The 10421-nt window shown below is 40.1% G+C and overlaps 1 protein-coding gene across 1 annotated transcript; it reads left to right on the top strand.

The window, feature by feature from the left end:
* Positions 1-1283: 1283 nt before the first annotated feature.
* LOC120521049 (tripartite motif-containing protein 16-like) lies at positions 1284-9508 on the top strand. The gene is made up of 4 exons (XM_039742939.1): positions 1284-1689; positions 4442-4595; positions 4755-4814; positions 7352-9508. Exons 1-4 carry the CDS (start codon positions 1576-1578, stop codon positions 7882-7884), a joined length of 861 nt encoding a protein of 286 aa, XP_039598873.1. The 5' UTR covers positions 1284-1575; the 3' UTR covers positions 7885-9508.
* The last annotated feature ends 913 nt before the right edge of the window (positions 9509-10421 follow it).

The following is a 10421-nucleotide window of genomic DNA, read 5'->3' as shown; positions in this document are numbered from 1 at the left end:
TTCTAAAAAGGATTAATGAATGATTACATGAAATCAATGCTAACTGAATAAACAAACTAAAAGATGAAACTACAGTGAAGTTTAATTCTCAGGTCTTTATCTTTTAAAGTGTTTTATTAATGTTTTGCGTCAGGAAAAAAAAAAAAATTCCTGCTTGCATACTCAGTCCATGTGTCATGGAAGCTGTAAGTTTAGACAAGAGAGAAACAACTGACTAATACGAAGACAATTTCCTTAACAACCAGTTAGTCATCTACTACATAATAAAATGCTTCTGTGTATATCCAGTCACTCTGAGCAATCTGATTGGTCACTTTGGCATTGGTGCCATAGTAGCAGGGATGATGACACAATACTTTAGAAGTTAATTTATGATTGTGACAATTTTTTTTTTATTTTTACAAAAGGGAGTTATAATGAAACATGGGAAAGGAATTATATCAATATAATGTATTATTATCTATCCATTATCCAAACCGCCATATCCTAAATACAAGGTCACGGGGGTTAGCTGGAGCCAATCCCAGCCAACACAGGGCACAAGGCAGGAAACAAACCCCAGACAGGGCGCCAGCCCACCACAGGGCACACACACACACCAAGCACACACCAGGGACAATTTAGGACCTCTAATATACCTCACCTGCATGTCTTTGGACTGTGGAAGGAAACCAGAGTACCCGGAAGAAACCCACGCAGACAAGAAGAGAACATGCAAACTATTCTTATTATTTCAATGACAACAAGCAAATCACTTGCCAAACAACATTGGGTTGCTAAATATTAATGAGGCACAATCTGAGTTGCCTTCAACAACGTTTTGCAAGAATACTAATAATGTTTTCACAATGGATAATTGTCTACCATTGATGGTATTGAAAAAGCAGATAGGAGACGAGTTGGGTGCCTTGAAATGACAGCGTATGGCGCAAAGGCTTTACAGTAATGCGCTCGGGCAAGAGAGCTTGAGACGCACAAAGAAAAGAGGAAAGGCATAGGAGGAATGCTGTGGGTACGTATATAGCAAGAGATATCCAATATTATTACATTTATTCTATTACCTGTTTTTTGATGGGTATGCATGGCTAGTTAATAATAAATAAGGAGCAACTATACTACCTTCTGTGTTGAATATATGAGGGCTGTTCAAAAAGTTTCCGCAGTTTTATATTTTCATTGGAAATGGTGAAGGTGGGAGGAGTAGTGGTTGGTTGCGTCTGAGAGTGTCATGTGGCTGGGAAAATTGCATCGCAAAGGTGGTGACTATGTAGAAAATGGATGTAATTCGTTTTAGAAATTCTTAATAAAGAGAGGTAAAAAAAGTGCGGAAACGTTTTGAACGTCTCCCATTATTGTCACCATTCATGAGGCTGAGGCAGGGTTGTATCATGGAAGTCCCTTCGAATTCCAATATCGTGTAAAGGCCTAACAGAATTGCTGTGTTCTTCTGATCAGAGCTCTGCAGAGACAGAAGAGCAGAAAAATGACGAGACCTTCGCTTCTCTGCTTCAGTCCATTGAGAGGCTGAGGTCCGAGGTGACCGAGGTGATCAGAGACCACGAGCAGAGGGAGGTGATGAAGGCTGAAAAGGTCATAAAGCAACTAGAGGAGGAGATTGAGGAGCTGGTGAGGAGAGACACTGAACTGGTTGAGTTCTCTGAGATGGACGACCACATTCACTTCCTACAGGTAATATTGCTGCTTCAGAGTGAATTTTAAAAATAACTACTAAGAACTGCAGTGTCGAAATATCACTTCAGCCTGTTTCACAATGTGCTTCACATGAAATAATTTTATGATTGACTAGATGAAATGAAGCGTCAGAAATTCGTATAATTCTAATTCTAACATGAAAGTGTGATAGTTGAATAATTATGTCTTAAAAAATAAAACTGAATCACAAATATGAATGTAGATTTTAAGAATGGTGTGTAAAAAGAACATGTTTTTGCTCCTTCTTAATGTGATTCAGTGTCACAGGGGCTGACAATGTACAGTATCTCAATTCAAGTTAATGATAGGAATGAGCAATGGACATGGACAGACCATCACAGGGTCCAATCCTGCACCCAATTAGCCTAATATGGACAGTTCTGTGATGTGGGAGGAAAGCTGGAATGGTCAGACACCAGATAGGGTTGGGATTTGAACTTGGGACACTGGACGTGTAGTACTGACACCAACTACTTTAGGCTACCAATTCATGAAAATAAACAGTAGGAAATAACCAGTTAGATTATACATTCACTATTTTTATTGGTATTTACTGTATAATATGTTTTAAAGCAGGGGTCCAGTGGCTGCAGGTTTTCATTCTAACCCTTTTCTTAATTAGTGACCTGTTTTTGCTCCTAATGAACTTTTTTTGAATTCAATTTAATTGACTTGATCTTGAAGACTCAGACCCCTCAATGGTTTCTTTTCCTTAATTAGCAGCCAAACAATAATAAGATATAAAGTGAGTCAAAACGTGACCAGCAAACTGTGTCCATCATACAATATCTGAAAATAAAGAAAGATGAAGGTCTCAGGAATGTTGATCTGCTCAGGACCCAAAAACATTTGACCAGCGCTCTTAGAAAAGTAAAGAAAAATCAAAAATTTTAGAAATGTCTGCTATTACACAATGAGTGCAGCTACAAGCCATGAAATTAAAGAACAGGTTTAATTAACAAGAATCATCACCTAATTAAGCAACTAGTTGGAGTTTGAGGCCCTGATTTAGTTGCTCTTCTGTTGGCTCCCTCACTTCACATTTGAGTTCTGTTTAAGGAAAGAAACAAAGCAATTCAAAGGAACGGTGAAGAAATTCAGGAGAACAAATCTTACAAATCAAGGCCATTAAAATGAAAGCAAAAGGAGTTAATTAGCATCAAAAACTGGTGAACCAATTAAGAAAAAGGTTAGAATGAAAACCTGTTGCCACTGTGGCCCTCCAGGACTGGAGTTGGGGTCCCCTGTTTTAAAGAGTCTTAAAAGAAGATATCGATTAGGTTGACTAAATATTCAACAGTAATAGCTCCACTGCCTTTGGTTTTCAGCCTAGACTTCATATTATTGTGAAACATTACATAAGGAAATCTCAAATGTGTTTGTGGTTGCAATATTTTTTATTGCACTATATCATTCATACAGTATATGAGTGGTACAATGAATTGTGAGGTGTACAGAAACATCTCATCTGCTCAAGTTCCAGTAAATGGCTCCAGACGCATTGGACGGCTCTTCATCCTACAACAAGATGATGATCCAAACCTACTGCTAAGGCAACACAGGAGTTTTTCAAAGCTAAAAAATGGAAACTTCTTGAATGGCCAAGCCATTCATCTGATTTAAATTTAGTTGAGCAGGCCTTCCATATGCTGAAGACAAGCGTCCAAAACAAGCAGGAGCCAAAGTTGGCTGCATTACAGGCTTGGCAGAGCCTCACCAGAGAAGATCCTCAGCACCTGGTGATGTCCATAAATTGCAGATTTCAAGCAGTAGACCTGCTATTGCCAAGTCCTAAACACTATGGTGACCAGAAACGGGGAACCATGAAGAAAAAGTGATGTCATTTCTACATGGTGTGACCGAAATGTATGCAAATGCTCTTAAATTAAAGTCTGCAATGTGCACTTTAGTTATGTCTGAATTGTTTGATTTATTTTAAACTTTGAGGATAAATGTGTCTTTGTCCCAGTCATTACGTAGGGCACTATAAGTGAGGGCAGGGATGTAGATTAAACAGTAAGCCAAGAGTTTTGTCTTTAGACCCCGCTTACACTTCACCACCATAGACCAGTACAACTCACGCAGAACTGCTGCTGCCTCTCCACTCTACTTGTTGATCTCACATACCCTTTTTTCATCAATCGCAAACAAGACCCCGAGATACTTGAACTCATCCACTAAAGACAGAATTTTGTCTCTCATCTGGAGATCACATTCTAGACTAGAATCAAAATATGTATTATTTTAAAGTGTAAAATCACAATATTGTAATATCATGATCCAAATATTGAGCTAATATTTTATCTTGGGGTCTTTGACAATTCTCACTTTTAGTTGATAACGCTTTAGTTATGTGAATTACTTATCCTAAAGAAGATGCAGTTTGTATCTTCTTAGACTTGCTTCAGATATCCCGAAATCGCCCTTCCAGCATCTATGATTCATGAAATATTGTGTCCTTAGTGCAATAATGAAGATGTGTGAACGCCAGGGTTCTCATTTTACGTAGTGTTTCTTATGTGACGAAAGTACACCAAACAAGTCTTTCTTAAAGAAAAACAGTTATTACGCTTTATTTAGCTCAACACATCCAAAACATCCGTTGTTCAAGGATGGCAGTCTGTGAGTTGTGCTCTAGCAGTGGTACAGGATATTCGGAGGATGTCCTAGTCTTTCTTTCCCACTTTCATTTCTCTAATGTTAAACTTTCTTCTGCTCACTCCTGTAGAAGTTCCAGCCTGTCATCATCCATCCTGAAGATGATGTTGAACCCATCTTAACGGTCAACAGAAATTTGCTTCCAGAAACATTACGGGGGGAACTGTCAGAGTTAAAGAAGAACCTGGAAGAAAGCAGTGGCTGGGAGTTTTTGAAATCTAAAGGTGTGACACACTAGTAATTTTAATCTGGATATGGGGTAATAGTTTGACAAGAATTGTGTTGATTATATCATGCTGAAGAACAAATTGTGCCTCGTTTTTCAACATCATTACTTGAATTGCAATCCTATTTATTTATTTGTTTGTTTTTTTATTTATTAGGCAATGAAGATCCAGCTTATTTTCTACAGAATTTGACAAAAAGAAATCATCTTTTAAAATGTAAGACAATTAAGTTTTTGAATTAACTGCTTAATGTGTCTATTTCATTATATTTGTGAAAAAAAAGTAAAAAAAAAAATATATATGTACATGGTGGCCCTATACTCTACATTATTTATGTACTGTATATTGTCAAAAATGAGACAAAAGAGTCACAAAAAGATTTGGGGCAGCAAGTCAAGCTGAGGAGCATGCACTGGTATGGTACGTGCCGCACCCACTGCACGACGAAACAACTCCGGATCCCAGTTGGCAACCCCCTAGGCAGACACTCAGTCCAGTCCCACCCTCCGGTAATGACCCTCTATCTGCCGCGCCAAGTGTTACGTGGGCGACCCCTTGGTCTGGTCCAGCCACTTGGGTCCCCAACAATGAGGATCTTACGAGCTGGGTCACCCTCGGGGAAATGCACCACATGGCCATAGTGCCATAACTGACGCTCCCTCACAATGCAGGTAATGTGCCTCATTTGGGACTCCATAAGCAACCACTCATTCAATACAAGGTTAAACCAATGGTACCCAAGGATTTTCTGGAGAGACACACAGTACCAAAGGAGTCCAGCCTTCATCTCAGGTCACTGGATAGTGTCCATGTCTCGCAACCCTATAGCAAGACAGTAAGCACCAGTTCTCTAAAGACTTGGACCTCTGTCCTTTTGCATAGACATCAGGACCGCCATACACCCCTTTCCAGCGACCTCATGACCCACCCCATGCCTTTCCAATCTGACTATTAACTTCATAGGAAGAGTCACCAGAGACATGAATGTCACTGCCAAGGTAAGTAAACCTCTTGATGAGGTCGACACTCTCTCCGCAAACAGACACACTGCTGATGGCTGTGCCCAAGAGGTCATTAAAGGCCTGGATCTTGGTTTATATCCAGGAAACTCGTAAGGCCAGACACTGAGACTCCTTGCTCAAACTCTTGAGCGCCCCAATCAGAGCCGCCATTGACTCTGCGAAAATCACAGCATCGTCAGCAAAGTCAAGATCCGTGATTATATGGGCAGCCACCTGTATAATTATTTCAGGCTGCAGAATATTGAATTGTGTGTACAGATGTATACATGTTTGAGTCAAAAACAGAACTGACTTGATGAGGCAAAGATGGCGGTTTTAAGGGAGAGTACAGGAAGTGACATCATCAGGGCCAGAACCAGAAAGTGGCGTTATCGGGGCAAGGCGGAATTTCCCATAACCAGTCTGCAGTGGAAAGAGAGAAAGGATAAGTGCACTCCGCCTCCCCCTGGTTTGGAGTGGAATTACCCTCATTCAGGCCCTTTAGCTGCTTTCCATACACACGTGTCTGACAATATATAACGTAGAGTATAGGGCCACCATTTTAAGGGATAGTTTTCCCATGTCCAGAGATCCTAAGGTAGAAGGTCATAGTCATAAGCATTGGCACTGTCACCAGGCACATTGTGACTCTTCTTAGTCCTCTCCTACTGGGCAAGAAATGCATTTAGTTTGAAGCCATCTGTGACTTCTGGTAAGGAAGTATGAAGAGATTGGAGTGATTAAGGAAACGTGTTGTGAATATATGGTGTGGACATTCACAAACTCTATTTTAAAAAAACATTATATGCTTATCTTTGTGAATTTACACTACCGGTCAAAAGTTTTAGAACACCTCAGTTTTTCCAGTTTTTCTTCTAATTTAATCAGTTGAAATACAATGAATGACCTAAAATGATGAAAAGGCAAACAGTAAACTTCCAGAGGTTTAAATTTAAAGTTTAGGTTAGCAAAAATTCAAATAAAGGAAATATCAGTATAATACAAATGGGCCTTCTTCAGGAAACAACCAATTGGTTACAACCTACAGATGTTCTGCAGCAATTAAAGTAAATCAAGGCTTGCAAGTTGAAGCAAACAATTTGCACAAGTGTCCCAACTTCTGTTGATTACTTAATAAAGCAGAGTTGGAGCAGACTGTGTGACTACAAGGATTTACTACACTTATAGAATCCAATTACACACAAAAAGAACAAATTCTCATCTCATGACAGCAGCGACATTGATAGAGATTTAGTGTAGATAATGGATGAGACACTAGCATTTCATCTGGCAAAGACTAAAAGGTACAATTTAAGTTAACGCTTAACCCCTCGTACAGTTATAGTCATACAACTAACTTTATACCGCTTCAAATTCCAGTTTTAGTTTTTGCATTCTTACTCCTGCCTCCATGAACTTACTGTAGGTCATGGGTCCCCAACTTCGGTCCTGGAGGGCCGCACTGGCTGCAGGTTTTCATGCTAACCCTTTTCTTAATTATTGACCTGTTTCTGCAGCTAATAAACTTCTTTTGAATTAATTTTAATTATCTCATTTTTTAAAGAGTTGTTCCCCTGAATTCCTGACTTATATGATCTTTATATTTACAGAAAATAAAGCAAACAATACATTTGAAAGAAAGCCATACGTCTTTCAATCTGACTGTCCACTGTGGTCCCCATATACAGACATGATCTCCTTCTGAGTTAAGACATGTTGTCACTGTTTTTTTTTTCTTTCTTAACTTTTCAGATTCTTATCCCCTCACACTTGACTCCAACACGCTGAACGAGGGGCTGCATCTGAATGAAACGAACAGGACAGTAGCTTCAGGAGGACAATTCTCATATCCTGATCACCCTGACAGGTTTGACTGTTGGCTCCAACTTCTGGGCAGTGAGGCCCTGTTTAACACCCGGTGCTACTGGGAGGTGGAGTGGAGCGGTGATTGCGTTTTCATCGGAGTCACATACGCAGGAATCTGCAGGAAAGGATGGAGTGTTGAGTGTCTTATTGGACGCAATGACAAATCCTGGAGTCTCTGCTGTACTCATTCCAGCTACTCTGCGTGGCATAATAACAAGATGACTGAGATAAGAGAGCAGCGCTGCCCCAGAATTGGTGTTTTTTTGGACTATCCTGCAGGCTCTCTCTCATTTTTTAGTATCTCAGATACAATGACTCTTCTGCACAGGTTCAAGGCCGCCTTCACTCAGCCACTCTATCCAGCTTTTTATGTTCTCGGCAGCGTATCTATCAACCCACTAAACCTGTCTAACTGGTGACCTCTACCCGGACATGGTCATCTCAGTTCTGTCTCATTTGTCCAATTAGAGGTAAACAGGCATTTGGATTAAGTTCAAAGGCCTACATACTGGCAGAGCAGAACTGGAACTGAGTTTGTATCTGCAAATGGGAGGAAGAAAGCTAAATCCTGCGGTCATCAGTACCATTTTTCTGATAATCCTTTTTATTGAGACCCTTTAAATTGGACTAATTTTGTTGCTTTTTATGCAATCCTCTCTGGCCATTCCCTTTCAAAATATTTGTTTCATGGAGCACAATGTTAATGAAAGTAGACATATGGGCTGCAGGTTGCAGTCCCTCCACATACACTAGAGTCCAGGCTTTGAGTTCATTTTAAAAGAAAGAGAGTGTCATGACCAGGGAACTCAGACAAGTTCATTCTTGGCATCTGATTATGCCACTCATACTGCGCGACCTTCTGGGTTTTGGTGGCAGCAGGCCAAGCAGGTCAGCCCAGACTTCCCTGTCCCCAGCTACAGATTCCAGCTTTTTACTGTGGAATTCCCACGCGTTCCCCAGCCAGCTGAGAGATGTAATGCCTCCAGTGTCCGCAACAGGATTCTCTGCACTGTGGGACTTGACCACAGCCACCTAGGGGCATCCTTACGACGTGCCTAGACCACATCATCTGGCTGTTCTTGATCCAGAGCTACAGTGACTCTACTCTGAGCTTCCCCTGAATCGCTGAGCTTCTCACGCAATCACAGTGTGTCAGCCGAGCCACCCTGTGGAGAAAACTCGTTTCTGCAGCTTGAACATGTGGTTTCTTTCTTTCGGTCATTACATACAGTTCATGACAGGGATGTAGATTGACCAGAGAGTTTTGTCTTTAGACTCCGCTACTGCTTCACCACTACAGATCGGTAAGGTGCCTAGTCAAATATGGACCTTACCATGAAACCCCTTTTTTAGTAGGCAAGTTTATTCAATTACAGCAGCTTCGAGTGTTTCGCCATTCACATACTAGGATAGTTTTGGAATTACTAGCTACCCCTTTCCACTTTCTACTGCATTTTGTTCACAAGTGTTTTCAGTTGGAGTTTTGACAACAGGGTGAGGTCACCTTTGAATCCCTGCTTTATCCACCAAAAAAGCATTTAAAGATTTGACTGGATATTTTAAAAGAGGTGAGGGACCAACTGGCATCCCTGCTGAGATGGATCCTGTTCCCATACCTGGCCAGGAGGCCGAGGGAGCGTATGGTCAGCTGGGAAGCAACGATATTCCCCTGCCATGATGTCTGCTTGACCAGTATGGTTAAAACCCACAGTCTGTGATAAGTGATGAGAACAGGTGAAGGTATTAATAACCAGACAGTTCGTCTGCTAGTTGCCCATATCTGACAAGAATTTTATGAATATGTAATTATGTGAGTGTTTATAATGACGAGGATACAACATGACGTCAGAAGCGTCTCACTTTGCTGCTGAGATTCCTTACTGGATGGGATATCTGATTGTCAGCATTCTCCCACTTGGCTGTGATCTCCCTTGGCTTCTCTCTGGCTCGAATATGTATGTATATGTGGTTATGCATTGTAATCTGGGAATGAATGTTATCTTTTAAAGAAAGTTAAACACATGTATCACTTTTTGTACCATATTTCTCTCTCTTGTAATTATTTCCGCCATGGGTACAAAAGGGATAATATTGGTTCTAGTCAGTTCTGCATGAAGAAACACATCCCAGGGGAGAAAGAGCACCTTCTGCTGAATATGAACCCCTACACCATTGCTAAGAAAGCAACATTTTCTCCTAATGAGTACAAGAATACTTCTGGCATTTTTTTTCCACTAGAGATCTTTACTTAAATACTAAATGAAAAGTAGACTTAATACAATAAAACATATCCAGACCGGAACAGAACACCTTTCTTCTTGTGTGAAAGCCACATATTTCATTGGAAGCGAAATGCAATTTATTTTGCAATTTTTGTTTAGCAAATGAAAATACAGAGTTTCACTGTGAATTCGGTTTCTCATTAATTGTTTCACTCATCATTAAACATGAGGATTGTTTCAATGCTACTTAAATATTTTTATATACAATTACAGTTTTGGCACATAAAGGTTATTAGTTCTGGTACTTGTCAACTAGGCAAGAATGAGTCTCCAATGTTGTATTTGTAGTGAATCAAGTGTACTTAAAATAGCAAAGGGTGTGAAGCCTCTAAAAAGGCACACAAAACCAGGAGTTTTTACTGGCTTGCCTAAAGATAGGCCTCACCCCAGACAGCCTGACCCCAAAGTCTGCTACCTGCTTATTCAGGCCCCAGACAAGAGGAATAGACTACTAAATGATTAAAATATTTTCAGTGTTCCAAAATATACCAAAATGTCTCTCAAGAGAAAGGAAAACCATTGAATGTTTGGCTTGAACAAAAAGTCCACAGTGAGAATTTAAAGGGGATCTTTTTTAAAATGTGATCAAAAAGAACAACAATTACCAGAATGGCAAAAGATACCGAGGCAAGAAGGTTTGCTAATAATGAAAATCCTGAATTTAATAATCATAA

The sequence above is a fragment of the Polypterus senegalus genome, unplaced genomic scaffold (genome assembly GCF_016835505.1).
Source record: "Polypterus senegalus isolate Bchr_013 unplaced genomic scaffold, ASM1683550v1 scaffold_5864, whole genome shotgun sequence".
NCBI classification, from domain to species: Eukaryota; Metazoa; Chordata; class Cladistia; order Polypteriformes; family Polypteridae; genus Polypterus; species Polypterus senegalus.
This window is presented reverse-complemented; position numbering and strand designations above follow the sequence as displayed.

Excerpts from the sequence above, each read along its gene's own strand:
- LOC120521049 (XM_039742939.1), top strand. The coding sequence starts at position 1,576 with ATGAAGGCTGAAAAGGTCATAAAGCAACTAGAGGAGGAGATTGAGGAG. Across the intron at positions 4,596-4,754 it reads GGAGTTTTTGAAATCTAAAG|GCAATGAAGATCCAGCTTAT; the intron begins GTGTGACACACT and ends TTTATTTATTAG. Across the intron at positions 4,815-7,351 it reads AAGAAATCATCTTTTAAAAT|ATTCTTATCCCCTCACACTT; the intron begins GTAAGACAATTA and ends TTAACTTTTCAG.